Source organism: Anser cygnoides, chromosome 32 (genome assembly GCF_040182565.1).
Source record: "Anser cygnoides isolate HZ-2024a breed goose chromosome 32, Taihu_goose_T2T_genome, whole genome shotgun sequence".
Lineage (NCBI taxonomy): Eukaryota > Metazoa > Chordata > Aves > Anseriformes > Anatidae > Anser > Anser cygnoides.
The window spans coordinates 2,934,946-2,955,022 of record NC_089904.1 but is presented as its reverse complement, the minus strand read 5'-3'; the positions used below and the strand labels follow the sequence as shown (position 1 = coordinate 2,955,022).

At 70.1% G+C, this 20,077-nt stretch overlaps 5 protein-coding genes across 8 annotated transcripts in view; 3 read left to right on the top strand and 2 right to left on the bottom strand.

Moving 5' to 3' along the window:
• The first annotated feature begins 337 nt into the window (after nucleotides 1–337).
• On the top strand, nucleotides 338–2,441 carry PYM1 (PYM homolog 1, exon junction complex associated factor). Its single transcript, XM_066985553.1, has 3 exons — nucleotides 338–491; nucleotides 1,047–1,140; nucleotides 1,556–2,441. Exons 1-3 carry the CDS (start codon nucleotides 461–463, stop codon nucleotides 2,040–2,042), a joined length of 612 nt encoding a protein of 203 aa, XP_066841654.1. The 5' UTR covers nucleotides 338–460; the 3' UTR covers nucleotides 2,043–2,441.
• A 1,038-nt stretch (nucleotides 2,442–3,479) lies between these two features.
• LOC136788015 (transmembrane protein 198-like) lies at nucleotides 3,480–6,873 on the bottom strand. Of its 2 annotated transcripts, none has more exons than XM_066985537.1 (5): nucleotides 6,749–6,873; nucleotides 6,405–6,536; nucleotides 5,258–5,833; nucleotides 3,910–4,058; nucleotides 3,480–3,805 (listed from the first exon to the last, which is right to left on the bottom strand). In XM_066985537.1, the coding sequence occupies exons 2-5, from the start codon at nucleotides 6,523–6,525 to the stop codon at nucleotides 3,677–3,679; spliced, it is 975 nt and encodes a 324-aa protein (XP_066841638.1). In that variant the 5' UTR covers nucleotides 6,526–6,536; nucleotides 6,749–6,873; the 3' UTR covers nucleotides 3,480–3,676. The 2 variants fall into 2 exon arrangements, with proteins under 2 accessions (XP_066841638.1, XP_066841639.1); XM_066985538.1 differs by having other exon boundaries at nucleotides 3,910–4,008.
• Nucleotides 6,874–7,395: 522 nt separating this feature from the next.
• On the top strand, nucleotides 7,396–10,432 carry DNAJC14 (DnaJ heat shock protein family (Hsp40) member C14). 2 transcript variants are annotated; one of them, XM_066985495.1, is made up of 6 exons: nucleotides 7,396–7,546; nucleotides 7,758–8,970; nucleotides 9,051–9,157; nucleotides 9,367–9,486; nucleotides 9,575–9,735; nucleotides 10,068–10,432. In XM_066985495.1, the coding sequence occupies exons 2-6, from the start codon at nucleotides 7,801–7,803 to the stop codon at nucleotides 10,415–10,417; spliced, it is 1,908 nt and encodes a 635-aa protein (XP_066841596.1). In that variant the 5' UTR covers nucleotides 7,396–7,546; nucleotides 7,758–7,800; the 3' UTR covers nucleotides 10,418–10,432. The 2 variants fall into 2 exon arrangements, with proteins under 2 accessions (XP_066841596.1, XP_047911571.2); XM_048055614.2 differs by lacking the exon at nucleotides 7,396–7,546 and adding an exon at nucleotides 9,810–9,912 and having other exon boundaries at nucleotides 10,068–10,404.
• Nucleotides 10,433–10,569: 137 nt separating this feature from the next.
• Nucleotides 10,570–13,840, bottom strand: ORMDL2 (ORMDL sphingolipid biosynthesis regulator 2). Its single transcript, XM_066985554.1, has 4 exons — nucleotides 13,694–13,840; nucleotides 12,958–13,132; nucleotides 11,814–11,965; nucleotides 10,570–11,545 (listed from the first exon to the last, which is right to left on the bottom strand). The coding sequence occupies exons 1-4, from the start codon at nucleotides 13,783–13,785 to the stop codon at nucleotides 11,410–11,412; spliced, it is 555 nt and encodes a 184-aa protein (XP_066841655.1). The 5' UTR covers nucleotides 13,786–13,840; the 3' UTR covers nucleotides 10,570–11,409.
• A 75-nt stretch (nucleotides 13,841–13,915) lies between these two features.
• SARNP (SAP domain containing ribonucleoprotein) overlaps nucleotides 13,916–20,077 on the top strand; it is a 27,966-nt gene continuing 21,804 nt past the window's right edge. The window contains exons 1-5 of one of the 2 annotated variants that reach the window (XM_066985552.1): nucleotides 13,916–14,075; nucleotides 14,703–14,802; nucleotides 15,105–15,151; nucleotides 16,115–16,182; nucleotides 17,731–17,782. In XM_066985552.1, coding sequence (XP_066841653.1) covers nucleotides 14,040–14,075; nucleotides 14,703–14,802; nucleotides 15,105–15,151; nucleotides 16,115–16,182; nucleotides 17,731–17,782 — 303 coding nt within the window. In that variant the 5' untranslated portion in view covers nucleotides 13,916–14,039. The remainder of the gene's footprint in view (nucleotides 14,076–14,702; nucleotides 14,803–15,104; nucleotides 15,152–16,114; nucleotides 16,183–17,730; nucleotides 17,783–20,077) is intronic. The other variant, XM_066985551.1, reaches the window with a different exon arrangement.

The following is a 20,077-nucleotide window of genomic DNA, read 5'->3' as shown; positions in this document are numbered from 1 at the left end:
CACCGCGGGGGCGGGCGGCGTCGCATCCTGCCTGCCCCGGGGCGGGGGGGGGGGCAACGGGCACGGCCCCCCCATCCCTCCGCGCCGCCCCCCCGGTACCGCTCCCCGCCCCCAGCCCCGCCGCCGTTATCGCGGGTTGAAATCGCGGGCGGCGGTGGCGGTTTTGGGGCGCTGCCGGGCGAACCTCAGGGGCCTGCGGGCACGGGGGGGTGGGGGGGGCCGGGCCCGGTTCCCCTCCCCCCCCTCGCCTCCCCCCGTCACGGCGGGGCGGGGCCCGGCCCCCCCCGGGGGCCCCCCCCGTGGGCCTCCCCCGAGCGGGGCGCGGCGCCTTTAAAAACAAAATGGCGGCGGCGCCGCCCGCCCTCCCCTCCCCCTCCCTTCCCCCCCGCCGCCGCCGCCGCCGCCGCGGCCACTTCCGGGGGGCGGGGCCCGGGGGCCGGAAGTGTGTCGCGCTCGCAAGATGGCGACTCCCTATGTGACTGACGAGACCGGTGAGTGCGGCCCGGCCCGGCCCGGCCCGGCGCGGGGGGGCCCGCTGCTCCCCGCCGCACCGCACCCGGGGGCCCGCTGCCGGCCCCGCCGCCCTCCCCCGGCCCCGCGGGGCTGGGCCCTGCCCTTCCCCCCGGCCCGGTACCGGCTGCACGGGTGCCCCTAGTGCGGCATCGGCACCGGGGGGGCACCGGAGGGGGCCCACGGTGGGCTACTGGGATGGGGGGGAGGGACGGGGGGCTGGCGGGGTAGGGGAGGGTCCCGGTGGGTTCCCGACACGGGATGGGGGGCCCGGGGGGCTCTTGGGGCTGGGGGCCCGGGGGGTTCCCGGGGCACGGGGGGTGCCCGAGGGGCTCCCGGGGCCGGGGGGTGGGGAACGGGGGGCTCCCGCCCCGGGGGCTGGGGAACCAGGGGCCTCCCGGGGCCAGGGAGTGGGGGGCCCGGGGGTCTCCCGGGCTGGGGGCTGGGGGACCGGGGGGCTCCTGGAGCACGGGGGGGTCCCGGGGGGCTCCCGGGGGGCTCCCGGGCCCCCAGCCGACGGTGCTGTCCCCCCGCAGGGAAGTACATCGCCTCCACGCAGCGCCCCGACGGCACCTGGCGGAAGCAGCGGCGGGTGAAGGAGGGCTACGTGCCGCAGGAGGAGGTCCCGGTGTAAGTGGGGCACGGCGGGGGGGTACCGGGGGGTGGTGGTGGGGGTCCCGGGGTGGGGGTCCCCGTGCGGAGGTGCCATACCGTGCCCTGACCCCCGCCCCCGGAGAGCGCGGCGAAGCCAGGAGCCCCCAGCACCCCCACCCGGCGCGCCCCAGCCGGGTTACGTCTCGGGGTCTCGGTCTCTTTCCAGGTGCCCGAGCAATTCTGACCCCCCCCTTAGCCCGTAAGTCGCGCGCTGACGGTACGTATCCGGCCGCCCGCGGGGCCGGCTGCGCCGCGAGGAGGCCCCCGAGGAGCCGGGGGCGGCGGCGGCGGCGCGGTGGCGGAGCGCAGGAACGGGGCGGCGGTGGGCTGGAGGCGCCGAGGTTTGCGGGGCGGCGGCGGCGGCGCCGTCAGCGCTTCTCCTTCCGCGCAGGTACGAGAACAAGTACGTGAAGTTCTTCAAGAGCAAACCCGAGCTGCCCCCGGGGCTGAGCCTGGAGGCCGCCGCGCCGCCCGGCAAGCAGCCCGGCAAGGCGGAGGGCGGGGAGACGGGACTGTCCAAGGCGGCCAAAAGGAACTTGAAACGCAAGGAGAAGAGGAAGCAGCAGCAGGAGAAAGGGGAGCGGGAGACGGACGAACTGATCCAGGCGCTGGAGAAGGTCTCCCTCGGGGGGGGGGACGCGCGAGCGGCCGCGCCGCAGCCGGCCTGCGGCGCCCAGGGCCCCGCCGACGGCGAAGCGGCGGCCTCGGAGAAAGCCAAGAAGATCAAGAACCTGCGGAAGAAGCTGCGGCAGGTGGAGGAGCTGCAGCAGCGGCTCGACTCCGGCGAGATCAAGCAGCCGACCAAAGAGCAGCTGGAGAAGCTGGGCCGGCGGAAAGCGCTGGAGGAGGAGCTGCGGGACCTGGAGCTGGACTTGTAAGGGGCGGGCGGGCGGGGGGGGGGGCGCGGGGCCGGCCGGGGGGCGCGCGGCGGGCACGGGGCGCACGAGGGCCGAGCGCCAGGCCCTCGGGCGCGGGGTTTGTTTTGTTCCGGTGTTTGTTTTTTTTTTTCCTTCAGAACAGTTTTTTTGTTGTTTTTTTTTGTTTGTTTTTGTTTTAATTTCCCAGCTATCGGTGTCAGAAATCCGGCGACTGCCAGATACCCCTCTCCTTTTTTTTAATTTTACCGGGGGGGGGGGGCGGGCAGGGCCGGTGCTGCGGGCGGGGCGGGGGCCGTGGCTCTTCCTTTCCTCCCCCCCCAGCCCCTCGCGTGCTGTGTTGCCGCCTCCCCCTCTGTTTTTAAACGCCACGCAATAATAAAATCGCAGCAGTGACGCGGCGCCGGGGAGCGGGCTCTGCCTTTCCCTGCTCACAGCCCCTCACGGCGGGGGGGGTGGGGGGAGCAGGGGGGCTCTTCCTCATCCTCATCCTCCTCATCCTCATCTTCCCCCGCGCAGCCCCGGCGTCATCGTCGGGGCCTCGCGGCGGGACAGAGCCGCCTTTGTGTCCTGCGAGGCGGTGTCGCAGCGGGGGCGCCCGGCCCCCTCGGCTGGCCCCCCCGTGCCCTATTTCCCCGGGTGATGCTGGCAGCGGGGCCGGAGCTGGCGGCGGCCCCCCCGTGCTCGCCTCCGGCCGCTCCTCGGGGACAAGGACAGCGCCAGCAGCGCCGCGCACGGAGCCCGCTGCCCCCCCCACCCCGGGACGTGTTGAGAGGCGTCCCGTGGCCCTGGCCCCCCCTGGGAAGGGGCAGCGGCATGGGGACGGTGCCCTCCCGACCCCGGGCTGTGCCCCCCCCCAGGGAACGGGGGTTCCAGGGGGTTCCCCCCCCCACCACCACCCAGGGAACGGGGCTGTGTTCGGGCGCGTTCCTGAGAGGGGCTTTGCGGGGGGGGGGGTGCGATGCTGGGGTGGTGCCAGTTCGCCACGGTCAGTTCTGGGGCTGGGGAGGGTGTGGGGGGGTCTGGGGAGGGGGGGCTGGGGGCTGGGTGGTTTAGGGTCGGCGGTGCTGGGGGCTCCTGGAGCATCAGGACGGGGATGTGGGGGCTGGGGGGCGCCGGGGGGGCCGTGGCAGGGCGGGCGTCAGCGTGCACGGAGCCGCCGGGACGAGCGCTGGGCAGAGGGGGAGCCCCGGGGGGGTGCTCACACTGCGCACCCCCCCCCAGTTTTTCAAAGGTGGGGCTGTGGGGGGGTCCCTGCCGTCCGTGACCCCCCCCCCGGAAGGCGACAAGGTGCAGCCGTACCACGGGGTTTGTCCAGAGCCCTGCGCACCCCCCGTTTCAATGCTGCTTTTTGCTGCCCCCCCCACCCCCAGATCTTCCTGTTCAAGGGGGGCGTCCTGGGGGGGGGGGCGGGTGTGTGCACAGTGTTTGGGTAGGTCCTGCAAAAATAAACGAGGGCCTTTATTTGGACGAGGTCTCGTCTGGCGCTGGGGCCAGGCAGGCACTGCAGGGGGGGCACGGGGGGGGGTCGGGGCTGCCCCACCGTGGGGGCAGGGAACGGGGCTGGTTACGGGGCAGGCACAGCGAGGGGGGGGGGCAGCGCCCCAAGGCACGGACGGTGGGGGCCCCGGCGCCGCTCAGGGGGGGCCGCGCGGCGGGGGGGCGGTGAGGGGCACAGTGGAGCCACAGTCGTCATCGGGGGGCCCGGCGGGGCCCGGGGGGGTCGCGCTCTCCAGCTGCCGGTCCCGCAGGCTCCGGATGTAGCTCTGGGGGGGGATCGGGGGGGGACGCAGCGACACGGGGGTGTCAGGGGTGGGGGGGGTCAGGGCACCCACCACCCCCCTAGCCCCCCCGGTGGGTGCGCGCTCACCGGGGCCAGCACGTCGCCCGCGTAGCGCTTGACGGGGGCAGGTTTGCGGCGGTAGGTGCCCTCGGAGGGGGCCGGGCTCTGCCGGCGCTTGGCCTCCTTCTGCCGGATGCGCAGCAGCTGCAGCCGCTTCTGGCGCCGGCTGAGGCTCACTGAGCGGGGAGGGGGCTCAGCCCCGGCCCCCGCCGGCACCCTCAGCGTCCCTGTGGCCGTGGCCGCCTCTGTCCCCACCCTGGCGGCTTCCCCGTTGCCACTCCCGTCGCTGTCCCCGTGCCGTCGCCGTCCCCTTCCCCGTTGCCGGCCTCAGCCCCGGTGCGATCTCCGTCTCCCCCGCCGCCGCCATGGCCGCGGTGCCCCCTTTCTCCTCACTTTTCCCATCGCCATCCCACCCTGCTGGCTGGGATCATCCCAGCGTAGTGCCTGCTCCCATCTCCATCCCTATCCCATTCCGTCCCAACCCCATCCCCACTTCCATCCCTTTCCCCCTTCCCCTGCCCATTCCCATCCCAACCCCGTCCCTGTTTCCATCCCTATCCTCATTCCCATGCCCATTTCCATCCCTATCCCATTCCATCCCAACCCCATCCCCATTTCCATCTCTATCCCCCTTCCCCTGCCCATTCCCGTGCCCATTTCCATCCCCGTTCCCATCCCAACCCCATCCCCAACCCCGTTTCCATCCCTATCCCCGTTCCCATCCCCATTTCCATCCCAGTCCCCATCCCATCCCAACTCCATCCCCATTTTCATCCCTATCCCCCTTTCCCTGCCCATTCCTGTGCCCATTTCCATCCCATACCGTCCCCGTTTCCATCCCTATCCCCATTCCCCTGCCCCTTTCCGTCCCTATCCCCCTTCCCCTGCGCATTCCCGTGCCCATTTCCATCCCAACCCCATCCCCAACCCCGTTTCCATCCCTATCCCCGTTCCCATCCCCATTTCCATCCCAGTCCCCATCCCATCCCAACTCCATCCCCATTTTCATCCCTATCCCCCTTTCCCTGCCCATTCCTGTGCCCATTTCCATCCCATACCGTCCCCGTTTCCATCCCTATCCCCATTCCCCTGCCCCTTTCCGTCCCTATCCCCCTTCCCCTGCGCATTCCCGTGCCCATTTCCATCCCAACCCCATCCCCAACCCCGTTTCCATCCCTATCCCCGTTCCCATCCCCATTTCCATCCCAGTCCCCATCCCATCCCAACTCCATCCCCGTTTCCAACCCTATCCCCGTTCCCACGTGTATTTCCATCCCTATCCCCCTTTCCATCCCACCCCATCCTCATTTCCATTCCCATTCCCCCACCCAACCCCATCACGCTCCCCGGCACAGCCCCCCCGGGGCCCCCTCACCGTCGCCGTGGGAGAAGCCGTCGGCCGTCAGCTTCCACTGCAGCAGGACGCCGAGGACGCTGAGCGCGGGCCAGGCGCCCAGCACGGCCCAGCTGTACCAGCACAGCGGCGCCGGCGGCGCCAGCCGCAGCCGGTCGTAGACGTAGAGCACCAGGGCCAGCGCCTCCACCAAGTAGTCGGCGCAGACCGCCACGACGGCCGCGCCGAACACGGCCGTGGCCAGCACGGTCAGCGGCTTCTGCCAGTGCAGGGCCAGGAGGGCGCAGAGCAGCGCCAGCCCCAGCAGGCTGCCCGCCGGCACCCAGGGGCTCTGCGGCTGCAGCAGCGGCGCCGTGGCCACCAGCGCGGCCGTGGCCAGCAGCAGCCCCAGCAGCAGCCCCGTGGTGAAGAGCCCGACGCTGCGCACCAGCGCCGTCACCAGCCCGCAGAGCGCGCCGATGCCCAGCGCGATGCCCGCGCTCACCTCCAGGCTCAGCTGCGTCTCCAGGACCCGCTCCTTGTAGCACAGCACGAAGATGACGGCGGAGCCGAACAGCAGCCCCGAGAGGAACATGATGGCCTTGAAGCAGCGGTAGCCTGCCGGGGGCGAGGGGGGGGCTCAGCGGGGAGCTCTGCCCGCGCTGCCACCCCCCTCTGGCCGCGCGCCCCTGGCCGCGTCCCCAGTGACGTCCCATTTTGCTGTGCCCCCCGGTCGCATCCCCGGTGATGTCCCTGTCTTGCCGTGCCCCCCACCATGTCCCACGGTGTCCCCCGTGATGTCCCGTCTTGCCGTGCCCCCCAGCCGCGTCCCCGCTGACGTCCCCATCTTGCCGTGACCCCCCCCAGCCACATCCCGCGGTGTCCCCGCTGACGTCCCCGTCTTGCCATGCCCCCCGCCACGTCCCTCGCCGTGTCCCCTGGGCTGCGCCCCCCCGACTGCGCCCCACAACGTCCCCTGCGCTTCGTCCCCCAGCAGCACCCCCTTGGCCGTTACCCCCCCCCCGATGCTCCCCGTGCCCCCCCCCCGGTGCCCCCCTTCTGTCCGTGCCCCCCGGCCACGTCCCGTGGCAGCCCCGGGCTCTGCCCGTGCCCCCCCCCGTCCCAGTCCCGCGGTGCTCCCCGCTCGAGCCCCCCCCCCGGCCGTGCCCCCCCCGCGCCCCCCGCTCACCGAAGCCGCCGCAGACGAGGCCGAGGAGGCAGCCCAGGGCGCAGAGCGCGGCGGGGCCGGGCTCGAGGGGCGGCCGCGGCTCCAGGCGGCAGCGCGGCACCGCGGGGGCTCCGGGCTCCATCCCCGCCGGGCCTGGGGGCGGACGGGGGCGGCCACGCTGGGGGGGGGGGGGGGCGCCGGGACCCCCCCCCCCCCCCGCGCCGCCCCCTCCCCGGGTCCGGAGCGACGGAAACGCGCGCGGGGGGAGCCCCCCCGGTCCCCCCCCCCCTGCCCCGCACATCTGGGAGCTGCGGCGGGGCCACGGCTCGGGGCGGGGGGCGCGGGGGCCCCGTCCCGGGACTCACCCGCTCCGGGGGCGGTGGGACCCGGCCCGGCCGCGGCGCCCAGACACGGCCGGGACCGGGACCGGGGCCGGGGGCGGTGCGGGGCGGGACCGGGAGCGGGGCCGGGGCCGGGGCTGGGGGCGGCGGGGGGCGGGAGCGGGGCGGGGGGAGCCGCGGAGGGGCCGGGACGGGAGCGGGGCGGGGAGTCCGGCCCGGGGGGGGCGCCGGGGACACGCGCGGGACACGGACACGCGTGGGGCGGTGACACGCGTGGAGCGCGGACACGCGTGGGGGACAGGGCAGGGACACGCGTGGGGGGCAGGGGCACTCGTCGGGGGCAGCAGCGCACGAGGGGCACGGACACGCGTGGGAGCACGGACACGCGTGGGAATAGGGACACGCGTGGGGGGGGGGCGGAGCCCACCGTGGGGCCGGTGTCCGTCATGGGGCAGGGGCACGCAAGGGGGACACGGACACGTTTGGGGCACGGACACGCGTGGGGCAGCCCGGCCCCGGTCCCCGTCCCGGTCCCAGCCCGGCCCCGCGCCCCGGGACGGCGCCGCCCGGCTGCGGGACGCGCCCCGGGGTCAGCGCGGGACGGCGGCTCCGCGCCCGGCGCCGAAGGGGTTAAGGGGGCGGGGCTTCGCCAAAAGGGGGCGGGGCCGCGGGCAGGTGACGCGGCCGGGTCGGGCCACGCCCCCGGAAGCGAGCGTGGCGGCGGCGGCGGGCGGGCGGAAGGCGGAAGTGAGGCGCGCGAGGGACCCGGGGGGGGGCGGGAGGAGGCGGAGACCCCCCCCCCGCCGGCACCGGCACCGCTCGGTGAGCGCGGCGGGGGCCGCCCCGGGCCTGCCTCCCGAGGCCGCTCTCAGCCCCGGTTCCCTCCCCCCGGCCCCCTCCGGTACCCCCGGTACCGCCCCCCCCATCCCGGTACCCGCCGGTTTCCCCCCGTTACCCCTCCCCCGGCCCCGTTACCCCCCCCGGTACCTTCTCCGCCCCCCCCCGGCGGCGCTGACTCCGCTCCCGGTTGCAGGGGCGGCGGCGATGGCGGTGACCTAGCTCCCGGTGCCGCCGCCATGGCTCAGCCCCCGCCGGGCCGCGGGGCAGCGGCCGAGCCCGAGGGGGGCGGCGGGAGCCGGGAGCCGCCGGCGGCCGGGGGAGGAGGAGGAGGAGGAGGAGGAGGAGGCGGCGGCCGGGCCCCCCCGGGCAGCGCCGCCTGGAACGGGAGCTGCGGCCCGCGACCGGCGGCCGCCGCCGAAGACGACGGCAACGACGACGGGGACGGAGACGGCTCCGCCGCCGGCCCCGGGGCCTCCTGCCGGTGCCGGGCCGAGCGGCGGGACGGATCCTGCGGCCTCGCCTGCCCCCGCTGCGCCGCCACCGAGCCCGGGCCGCCGCCGCCTCCCCGCGAGGCCGAGGAGGGCGAGGAGGACGCAGCCGGCGAGGACCCGGGGGCCGCGGGGAAGGGGGCCCGGAGACCCCGGCGGCGCCAGCGGCCGCGCTCGGCCCCAAAGGAGAAGGAGGAGGGCGGCCGGCGGCAGCGCCCGGCGAGGAAGAGGAGCCGCGGGGCCCGCGCGGAGGAGCTGGCCCGGCTGAAGGCGCTGCTGGAGGCGGCGCTGGGCCAGGCGCGGAGGCTGTGCGCGGAGGCCGGCGGCCGCCTGCTCTGCTCCTGCTGCCGCCTGGGCGCCGGGGAGCTGGGCTCGGCGCCGGGCACCGTGCGCGGCTGGGGCCGGCTCGTGGGCCAGCGGGCTCGCAGCGGGTGGCTGCGGGCGGCCCGGGGGCTGCGGGCCGGGGCGGAGGCGGCGCGGCGGCTGCTGTGGACGCTGTGCGCGCTGCTGCTGCTGCTCCTCGTGCTGCTGCTGGGCTGCCTGCGGCTCTGCTGGCGCGCCTTGGCCGCCGGCGTGGCCGGGCTGGGCCGGACCCGGCTGGCGGCGTTCCTCGACGCCGCCGGCCTCCGCAGGACGTGGGGGCTGCTCGGGGCGGCGGGGACTTGCCAGCGCCTCCGGGAATGGCTGCGGAGGCGGCGAGCTCCCCCCGGGGAGCTACGGACAGGCTGCGGGCCGGGGGACGCGGCGCCGGGCCTCGACGGAGGGGCTCCGGCCGCCAGCTCCGGGGAGGAGGTGGCCCGCTTGCTGGCCATGGCCGACGTGCCCGAGGAGGAGCTGAACCCCTTCCAGGCGCTGGGCGTGGAGGCGACGGCGTCGGACGCCGAGCTGAAGAAGGCGTATCGCCGGCTGGCCGTGCTGGTGCGTGGGCCGGGGCCGGGGCTGGCGGCGAGCTGCGGGCCCCGCCGGGATGCGGCGCTGAGCTCCCCCGCGCCTCTCAGGTCCACCCGGACAAGAACGAGCACCCGCGAGCGGAGGAGGCCTTCAAGGTGCTGCGGGCGGCTTGGGACATCGTCAGCAACCCCGAGAGGAGGAAGGAGTACGAGATGTGAGTGGGCTGGGGGGGGGGGGCTGCGTGGGGTGGCCCTGCGGGGCGTGGGGTGCCCTCACCCCCTGGAGCCCCGCCGGGTCCTTCTGCGAGGGGCCGGGAGCGGGGAGAGCACCGGGTCCGCGGCCCCGTGCCCCCCGCGGGGGTCCCGTGCAGCCGCGCGCCGCCGGGCTCTGACCCCGTCTCTCTTCCCCCCGCGGCGGCCGCAGGAAGCGGATGGCGGAGAGCGAGCTGAGCCGGTCCGTGAACGAGTTCCTGAGCAGGCTGCAGGACGACCTGAAGGAGGCCATGAACACCATGATGTGCAGCAAGTGCCAGGGCAAGCACAAGTAGGTCGCCAGGCTCCCGCCCGGCTCGTGGTCGTGGCGTTGGGGCCGCGGGCTCAGGGGGGGGGCTGACGCGGCGCCGGCCCCGCAGGAGGTTCGAGCTGGACCGCGACCCGCTCAGCGCCCGCTACTGCGCCGAGTGCGGGCAGCTGCACCCCGCCGAGGAGGGCGACTTCTGGGCCGAGTCCAGCCTGCTGGGGCTGAAGATCACGTACTTCGCCGTGATGGACGGCAAGGTCTACGACATCACCGGTGGGTGCCGCCGCGGCCCCCGGCCCTGCGGGGGTCGCGGCCAGCCCCCAGCGACGCCGCGTGTCTCCCCGCAGAGTGGGCCGGCTGCCAGCGCGTGGGGATCTGCCCCGACACCCACCGCGTCCCCTACCACATCTCCTTCGGGGCGCGGAGCGCCGGCGCGGGCGGGCGGCAGAGGTCGGTGCTGGCGCGGCGGGACCGGGACCGGGATGGGGACCGGCGGCAGCAGGGAGCAAGGCCAGGGCCTGGCTGCTGCCGGGGGGGCCGGGGGGGGGGCTGGGGTCTGTCGGGACCCCCAGGCGCCCACCCAGCCGCCGCCTTCCTGCCGGCAGGAGCGCCTCCAAGGGCAGCCCCAGCCCCGCCGCCGACCTGCAGGACTTCTTCGCCCGCGTGTTCCAGGGGACCTCAGGACCGATGCCCGGGGGCTTCCCGCAGCCCCCCCCGCCCGCGGGGCCCCCCCCGGGGACCGCGGCTGCAGCTGGGGCCCCGCCGAGGACCGAGGGGGGCGCTCCCAAGGGCGATGCCAAGCACAAGAGGCGGAAGAAGGTGCGGCGCCCCTTCCAGCGCTGAGCGCGCCGCGGGTGCTGGGGGGGGCGCTCCCTGGCCGGGGGAGGTCGTGCTCTGTGGGGCACTACAAGGGCTCTTTGAAATAAAAAAAAATCTATTTTTTTTTTTTTTTTAAAGTAATCTGTGTATTTAAAAGTCAAGCGGGGAGCCTGGGGGCTGACGGGGCTGAGGTGAGCAGGGGGAACTGCGCTGGAGGCAGCGACACCGCAGAACCCCCGGGGGTGGCGCAGCAGGGGCCGCGCTGGACTCACCCCCCCCCCAGGTCTCTTCAGGGGGTGTTGTAGGAGCCCCGGTGCCCGCGGCGGGGGGCTGCTGCCTCTTCCTCCACACGCAGCCCAAAACGCTTGCGGGGCAGCGGCGGGGCGCGGGCGAGCCCCCCCCTCTCCGGCCAGAGCAGCTCCGTGGCTGGGGGGGCCAGGCAGCTTCTGGCACGTTCCGTGCCGCGTTTAAACCGGTTTCTTTTTGCCTGTTGGCGCCTATCGATGACCCCGCGCGTCCCCTTTCCGTTAACACAGCGAATGCAGGCTCCCCGCACGTGTTCAGCCGCGATGGTTTTGCTTCGCCAGCCTCAGCTTTGCACCGTTTGAGGGACGCTCCTCTAACGCTGAGGGCTAGGAGCGGGTTTTTTTAATTTGTATTTCTTTTTACACGATTTTATTTGTATTTCTTTTTACACGAGGGCGTGTAAAAAAGCCCTGCCTGCGCCCTGCCAGCCTCTGTGCTCCCGGGCGTGAGGAGCTGAAGGGTGAGGGGTTTAGCGGTAGCGTCCTTCTCTTCCCGCTCTTCTCAGACTGAAGCACGGTTTAGGAGCGCGCCTCCTGTCCGCGGGGCTGGGGAGGCCGTGGGCTGCTTCCAGGCGCTCCCGGGGGCGGCCGCTCGCGCTCTCCTGGCTGGGGGCCGTGCCGTGAGGGCACCGCTCTGCTCTGCCCGGCCTTTGCGACGGTGGGATCGTACAAAAACGCGGCGACGGAGGCGGCTCGGGGTGGTTGCCCTTCCCACCGGTCGACAGTTCTCCCCTCGTGGGTGCTTCCCCGCAGAGCTCGCTCCGGCTGGCGGCGCGGACGCTGCCCCGGCTCCGCCGCGCCGTGCCGGGGGGGGGCGCGGGGCTCAGTACTTGTTGATGCCGAAGAGCCGCACGCCGTGGAACTGGGGCAGCTTGGGCAGGAGGACGCTGAGCAGGGAGGCCGTGTTGATCACGAAGTGCGCGGGGTCGTACTTGGTGTAGAAGCTGGTGAGGAGGTAACTGGGGAGGGGGGGGAGAGAGGGAGGCCGCGGGTTATTCCGCGCTGCCCTGCTTCCCCAGGGGCAGGGCGGGGATTTTTTTGGGGGGGGGGGGCTCGCTGTATAAAACCCCGGCGCCTCCGGGCTGGGAAAACCTTTCCCACCCCTAGGACCCGTCCGTGCGGAGCCTGAACGCGCTGAGCTGTGCCAGCAGCAGCCCTGGAAGCCCCCCCTGACCCCCCTCCCAGCCTCGCTCCTCTCTGCCCTGTTCAGCGCGGCGCGGCACTCACAGCACCACCGGGGAGATGCTGAGGAACTTGCGCGAGGAGGTGCACTGCATCCCGTCATCGATCTGCTCCCAGTGCGTGAGGAGGCGATCCTTGCCCTGGTCGGGGGTTTCGAACGGGGTCCCCTTCACCGCGTGCAGCAGCAAGTACATCACCTGCGGGTGGCGAGGGGGGGGGAGAACATCAGCCAAGCCCGGCTCAGTCTGTTCCGAGGCTGCGGGAGCTCCTGGACGTGGGGCCAAGCAGGCTGAGCGCCGGCGTCCCGCTCTGGGCGAGCACCGCGGGGGTAACGCGGCCCCAACCCCAGTGGGACGCGGGAAGGGAACCTGGCACCGCGCACGGGACTCCGGGAGAGGCGGGGAGAGCCGAGAGCTCCGCGCGGGGCAGCGCCGGGGAGCAGAGACGCGCTTTGTGCGATGTCGCGGCCGCTTCCTAAGCTAACGCCCCTTTGTCACTGACAGCCTCCCCACAGCGCCAGCCCCAGCGAGAAACCGGCTCTGGAGGCTTTGCCCTCAGGCACAGAATTGTAGGGGTCGGAAGGGACCTCGAGAGGTCATCGGGACCAACCCCCCTGCCAAAGCAGGTTCCCTACAGCAGGCTGCCCAGGCAGGCCTCCAGACGGGCCTTGAGTATCCCCAGAGAAGGAGCCCCCACGACCTCCCTGGGCAGCCTGTCCCAGCGCTCCGTCACCCTCACAGGGAGGAATTTCTTTCTCATGTTCGTGCAGAACTTCCTGGGCTCCATTTTGTGGCCGTTGCCCCTTGTCCTGTCCCCACAGACCTCTGAAAAGAGGTTGGCCAAACCCCTCCGTCTCCCGCACTTCAGGTATTTACGAACATCGATGAGATCCCCCCTCAGTCTTCTTTTCTCCAGGCTGACCAGCCCCAGGTCCCTCAGCCTCTCCTCCCAGGGGAGCTGCCCCAGGCCCCGTCTCATCTTTGTGCCCTCCGCTGGCCTCTTTCCAGGCGCTCCCCGTCTTTTTCGTACCGGGGAGCCCAGAACTGGGCACGGCACCCCAGGTTCCCCTTTTACGTGCGCTCCTTTTTTCGGTGCCCGCAGAAGCCGCCGCCTTCCGTAGCTCCGGGGGCGCAGAACCGCGGGCGGCGCCGGTGCGGCCCCGGTAGGGCGGCGTGGTGCCGGGACTCACCAGGTTGTGCAGGACGTTGGTGAGCGTCCAGACGGCGGGGACGCTGAGGACGGGGACGCTGAGCAGGACGACGTGGAGCGCGCCCACCGCCATCCCGTAGGCCAGCCAGCAGCCGCGGCCGCTCGCCACGCGCGTGTTGGGGTTCAGCTCGCTGTGCGCCACGCCGACGTTCATCCTGCCGCGGGCACGGGGCTCTCAGCGGCCCTTTGGGGCCATTTCCCCAAATCCCCGCCGTTTGGGGCCTGCCGTCGGGCGGCTCCCGGTTCCTGCTCCCGGTTCCTCCCCCCGGGGCTCGGGAACGGCCCTAAGGGTGACGGCGGCGCTGGCCCGAGGCGGGTGCCGGGGGTCGGTGGGGCTGGGGAACGATCGCAAACCCCCGCGGGGCCCGGCCCCGGTCCCGGTCCCCCGGCCCCGGCCCCGGTCCCCCAGCCCCGGTCCCCCCAGCCCCGGTCCCCCCAGCCCCGGTGTCCCCGGTCCCCCAGCCCCGGTGTCCCCGGTCCCCGGTTCCCCTGGCCCCGCTCCCTCCGGTGCCCCTGTTCCCGGCCCCCACAGCCCCGGTACCCCCCGGGCCCCCCTCCCGGACCCCCTCCGGTCCCCCCGGGCCCGGCCTCCACGGTTCCCCCGGCCCCGCTCCCTCCGCTGCCCCCTGGCCCGGCCCCCACAGCCCCGGTCCCTCCCCCTCCCCCCGCCCCCCCCTGCTCCCCACGGTGCCCCCCGGTCCCGACCCCCCCCGCACCCGGCGGCTCCGCAGGGCCCCAGGCCCCGTTGCCAGGCCCCCGCCCGGCCTCGTCTCCAGGAAGTTCCGCGACCCCGACCCTCCGCCCCCATTGGCCGCTCCCCGCCGTTTCTCCGCTCCTATTGGTCGCGCTGCCCGTCCCTCAGAATCCCCGTCCCCGCCCCCTCGCGCCGGAGAGCCAACGGCAGGCGGGAGGCGCCGCGGGGAGCCGTCCAATCGGCGCGGCCGGTGTTGGGCGGCAGTTTGAAATCGCCGGTCCAGGAAGCGCGGTCGTGATTGGGTAGCGGGCTGCCGGCGGGGGGCGGGGCCGGCGGCAGCAGCGGCGGCGGCCTGAGGGGGCGACAAGATGGCGGCGGAGCCCGTGGAGCTCCACAAGCTGAAGGTACCGGCGGGCACCGGCGGGGCCCGCGCCGCCTCCACGGGGCCGCTGCCGGGCCTCTGCCCCCCGCCAGCACTCAGGGGGCCCGGGGCCGATGAGCCCAGGCTCCCGCCGCCGCCGCTGGGCCGTGACCGGGCCCGGGGCAGCGCCTCCCGCCGCCGGGCCCTGCGGGGGCCCCCGGTTGGGAGCCCGGGGGGTGCCCGCTGGGGCCTGGGGGGTGCCCGCTGGGACCCGGTTCCCGGCCTGGGCCGCGCTCGCATGCACATGGAGCCGCCCGCCTGCCCGCCGCCCCCGGGGCTTTGTGGGGAGCCGCCGCCTCCCGGTGCCGCTTCCCGGTGCCCCCCCCCCCGGGCTGTTTGGGGTCGCGCCCCGCAGCCCTGAGGCCGTCCGGGCCGTTCCGCGCCCGCAGGCCCCGGGGAGCAACGGGGGTAACGGGGGCGCCCGGAGCAAAGGCGGGGGAAGGGGGTTGGGGGGGGGGGGGGTCAGCGTGCGGAGCGGCCCCGCGGGCTGATAAAAACCTGCCTCGTTTGTGCGCCGTTTTCCCCCTTTTTCGTTATTTTCCGTCGCCTCGCGTCCCCCCCCCACCCCCCCGTTAATCTCACCTGTTAATCGGAGCTTCCTCCATTGCAGCTGGCGGAGCTGAAGCAGGAGTGCCTGGCCCGCGGCCTGGAGGCGAAGGGGAACAAGCAGGATCTCATCAACCGGCTGCAGGCCTACCTGGAGGAGCACGGTACGCCCGTGCCCCCCCTCACCCCGCGGACGGGCATGGGGGGCTCCTTCCCAGAGCCCCCCCCCAGGCTGCGGCTGCTGCTCGGGGTTGGCGGCAGTGAGAGAGCTCCCGGTGGTGAGAGAGCTCCCGGGCTTCGGCCTTTGTTTGTGCGGGAGGAGGCCTCGTTTGGGCACATCGCTGTGGCTCTGCCTCTCCCCTCCTTGTTTTGGGAGTCAGGTATTCGTAGCGGGCTTCTCAGAGAAGCCAGGTATCACTCCAGTAATCCCCGTTATCAATCGATCTGTTCCTTTTTTCTTCTTTAGCTGAAGAAGAAGCGAACGAGGAAGACGTTCTGGGAGAGGAAATAGAGGTAAATGTTGGGGGCTGGCCTGGCGGCGCGCGGCCTCTGGGTGGCCGTGTTGGGTTTCGCTGTGCCGAGCCCAGCTGGGAGGTCGGTGGGGCGAGGGGGCAGCACTGGAGGCCGCCTCGCAACGGGCGCTGCCCGGCACCGTTTTAAAGCACTGCTGCAACTCCCCGGGGGGTCGAAACCCACTGGGTCTGATGGCAAAGGCTCAGTGTCGCTGCGTTAACGTGCAGGGTGCGTGAAAGCCTGGGTCTTGGAAGAGCGGGTAGGCTCTGTACGTGGCTGCTGCTTCAGAAAAGGGGAGTTCTGCCTGGGTTCAGCAGGAGCCGTGCTGCGTTTTTGTCAGTAACCAAACAGCAAACGTCGGTCAGGGGGTGCAGTGCTTCTGGCAAAGAAAAGGGGAGAGCCGATCGCCCGGCTGGCGTTGTAAAAGCGGGCGGAGGGCTGGGTCGCGGGTGGGAGGGAGCCTTAAAGCTGAGGAGGGGATGTTCAAGCACGCGGCCCCGCAGGGACGTGGGAAGCACACGGGAGCTTCCCCCCAGCGTTCCAAAACGCGTTTGGTGGGAGAAGGCCAATGAAGCCTTCCTAGAGCGGCACGAGACAACGGGAACTGTGTAGTTTCGGTGTTTGCTGGCTCCGCTGGCCGACTTTTGAATTATTTCCTGAGCCTTGCGAAGCCTGGGCTTTGTGGTAAGAGGTTGGCTTTGGGGTATTAAAAGAAAGTCCGTGTGCGGGCTGACAGCCGCCGCTCACGCTCGGGAGCTGAGCGCTCGTCTCCGGTGACGCGGAGTCTCCCCGGCTGCTCTGACACACGTTACAGAACCCCTCGGGTGCGTGCGGGCTGAAATACAGGCACGTCCCTGTCGAGCCAGAGAGTTCAGAGCCCTGGCAGCCTTCCCTGCGGGGTGCTGTGCTCCTGCCCAGCTGTTGGGCTCCTCCTGACCTCTTCTCGACTCTCTTCCCTCGCAGGAAGAAGAGCAGAAGCCGCCGGAGCCGCCCGTCAAAGTCGAAGAGCCTCCCGTAAAATCGCCCGACGTGTAACTATCCTCTCTGCGTGGGCCAAAGCAAACCTGCGGGGAATGCGAGGGGCGCACGGGGGGGGCGCGCTCCGCCTCCTCCAAACGCTCGCGGGCTCTTTGCGAGGCTCCCGAGACCCCCACGGAGGCCGGAGGGGTCGCAGCCCCCGCAGCGAGGGCAGCTCGGGGGAGGAAAAACCGCTCCCGGGGTCGCTTCCGAGGCCGCGGGTGGTGGCTCGAGCTCGGCACGGCCCGGGTTGGGAGCTCGGGCTGAAACCAGCTCGGAGCTCGCGTGCCTTTGGGCGTCCCTGCGAGCAAGGAGCCTCAGCGCCGTGGCATTCCGCGGCGCTGGGCGCACCTGAGGGGCTGGCTTCGGGTGCTGGGCCCCGGGACCGCGCGGTGCTGTGTGGGCAGGAGGGGGCGTCCTGCGCCCGCAGCGCTGCGCCGGGAGCGCGGCCGGCCGGCCCCGGCTGAATTGCTTCCTGTGACAGCGTTATTAAACCATTACTACCTTTCAGGGCATAAAATGAGAAACCTGTCCGGGACTCTGGAACAAAAGCAGCGCGTTTTTCCTAAATGGGAGGCCTTAATGAGGCTGGCTGCGACCCGCTGTTTTATGGGAGTTGTTTGGAGGAGGAGGAGGATGTTTCATTTAGCCTGGGAACTTCCGAACTTTGTCTCTTGCTCTTTTGTTTCCCCCCCACACCCCGCCTCGAGCCCGAGCTCTGTTTTCGGAGCATAAACCTCGGAGCACGCCCCCTCCATTATATTTTCGTTCGGGCTTTTTGCCGGTCCCGCTGTTGTCAGCTGCACATTGTTCGGAAGTGTGCGTGCGTTTGAAACGGAGCCCGGGCCGGGCTGCGGGCGCTGACCTGGGGAGAGCTGCCTGCGGCTGTCCCATGAACTAGAACAGAACGGCCCTTTGTGTTCGAGGGCCGTAAAGGAATAAAGCTCCTCAGGGCAGGCAGTCGAGGCTTTGGGCTTCTAACAAGAGCCGAGCGTTGCTGTTAAGAGCCTTAAGACGTGCGGGAGGTTGTTCCCGGGCGTGCGGGTTTGCAGCCTCTTGTTGTGACATCCTCCCGGGTTTCGAGAAGCTTCTGCAGCCCCCCCCGCGATCGCGGGGCGCTCCTCTCCCCTCAAACAGAGTTCGATCTTCTCCAAGCCTGCGTGGGGGGCGGGTGAGGGCGTTGAGGGTGGCTCTCGTGTCTTTTGCTCTTTCGGGGCTTGTTTCCCATCGTTGCTGAAGGAGCTCAGGAGTGCCCCAGGCGCTCCTTTGGCTGGGAGGAGAACCGGCGGCTGCGCCTTCACCGCTCTGCGTTCCCTCGGGCACCCTGGGTGCGGAGGTTTCGTGGGCTTCGTGCTTCAGCCCCGTACCTGGGCTCTCAGCCTGCCCCTACAAGGGGTGCCGGCTTGCGGCCTCGGGCGGTTTGGGAGTGGACCCTCAGCTAACCCGGGGGTGGTGGTGGGCGGCTGGGAGGAGAACCCCGACCCCTCTCCTGCTGAGGCACGAGAGGAAGCCAGCGGGAGCTCTTCTGACCGATTTCTTTCTTTCTTTCCCCACGCCTCTAGGAATACAGAAAAGAAAGTAGTGAAAATAACCTCAGAAATCTCGCAGATGGAGGTAAGGTTCCTTCCGCTGCTCTGTCCTCTTTGCTGAGGCGTCGGCTTCCTTGTTCGCTTCGTTCGGAGGCTCTTTTGTACCTGGCCGGGGCTGCGTCAGTGTTTCCCTTGTAAACCTGCTTTTTTTGGGCTTGATTTTATATTAACGACCGGTCGCCGGCTGCGGACCGACCTAGCGGGGTGGTGACCCCCACGGCACGTCCCGTTTTGATGGGATATTATGGAATGCCTCTCTCAGTTGTCCGGGAACGCCTCTTTCCTTGCTGGGGGCTGCCGTTTGTCTGCCACCAGCCACCGCTGACCCTGCCTCGATATTTCCAGCTTAGGGACAGGCCGAGTCGCTCCCGACGTGTCCCTCCCCTGCAGGCAAAGGTGGACTTAGCCCCGTAGCGTCCCCTGCTTTGGATTGTAAAGCCTCAAACTGCCCTAGTGTATAAATTGTACTTCCCTTCCTGCTGTTGGGAGCACGAAACCCCGCAGCGGGGTTCCCCAGGCTGTGGCACAGCCCCGTCCCTTGGGGCTCGCTGCGGGCCCGATTGCTTCAGGCATGCGAAGCTTCAAAGCTCCCCAATCAGTTTGGGAGGCACTGGTATGAGCTAACAGATCGCCCCATCCTTATCTCCCGTAGCTTTGTCGCTTAGATTTGCTGGGCTTATTTCAAACAAAAACGCTCAGAAGCTGCTGATTCCTCTGGGGAAGCTTTGCGAAACTTCGAGTTTCGAGACTCTGATTCTGGTTCTCTAATCCCCAACCCCCTTATTTTTCACTTACGCTCCATGAGAAACGGGTACGAAAACACGATTCTTGTCTCCCTGCTGTTCCCCACGACTTTAGAGCCCTAATCTTCTGTTTGGGACACGGCCATTTCCACAGCAACCAGGGTGATGGCGCAAGCGGAGGATTAGGACCTCAGCTGGAGGAGTAACGAGGAGAAGCGTGGTACCTGGTGTGAGCTGGGCGTGTTGCCGGAGGAGCCGCGTCCCCTGTGGCTCGGGGCTGCCCGTGGCCGCTTACAGCGCCAATTAAGCAGACCTGCTGAAATCGCACTCTTGTCCCTTTTTTTTTTCCAAATTCCATGGAACCTATTCACAGGAAAACCACTTTTTTTTTTTTGATTGAGCATGGATTGGATAGTTTTCAGCAAAATCACGTTCTGGACGCTTTTTGAAGATAAAAGGGGAATTGTTCTCCCCTCTAGCGCGCGATTCAGACCTGTGGGCAGTAACGCTGGCCGCTGCGGTTGTAAGAAACGGCGGTGGTTTCGTAAAGCAGGGAGACGAATCCCAGGAGGGAGCCCGTCGGGGTTGAGTGAACGCAAACGTGAGCTCAGCTCAAAGTTCAGGACGTCGTCAGCTGCGGCACCTCCCCGCCTTGGTTGTGACCTTTTAGGATCAGCTTCAGGCAGGGTGTTGGGGCAGGGGGAGCCTTTCTCTGATCCGGCATGGCCTTTCGATAGCGGGGAGCCCTCTCAGAAGCTGTCCGTCCAAGTCTCCCTTTTGGATGTTCCTCAAGGTGTCGGAATGGGGAAAGGGGTTTGGAGGCGGGCGCTAACACGTTTTTCTTTTCTCAGTCGAGTAAAAAGTTCTTTGGTGCTGACACCGTTAGGAGTGGTGTTCCTGATCCGCCTTCTCTAAACATTTATGTTTTGATGCAAATGTTTATTACGCTCCTCACTGTGCTTTCGGCTAAAGTAAATGTTTCCACTCCAATAATATCTGTTTCTCTAACCTCTAAAACACCAAACGCATTTTTGGGCCCTTGTGTAATAATAAAATGTTAAATATTTCCCTTAAGCTTTTAAGGGGATTTAAGGCTCATTGGAGCGACGCTTGCACTTCCGACACTTCTGAGCTACTCTGTGGCTTGGGCAGCGTGCTGTGGTCCGGGCAAGCCGTGCCTGCGGCAGGCTGAATCCTTTCTACAGAGCTGAATTTTGCCTCAAATTGTGCTGCTAACGACAAACTCTACTTGCGAGGCCGAGCCGGCTGCGTGAATGGCGGCGGTCTCTCACGAAAAGGCTTGCGCCAAATAAATAAGGTCCCTGAAAACAACACCCCCCCCCCCATCTCTTCTCCTAGCATATTTCTCTGGCCTTTTGCGTAGCCAAAGAAATCTTGTTTGCCTCTTTTTTTTGTTGTTTTTTTGCAAGCCAGCCGTAAGGCGCAAGGGCTTCCCCGGGCGAGGCGAGCGCTCCCGCCTGCTGCGCCTCCAGCCCGGCTGCAGCCTCGGAGCACCTCAGGCTGCTCGTCTGCTGCCGCCGGCTCCCCGGCCCCGCTCTCCTCTGGCACGCCTCCTG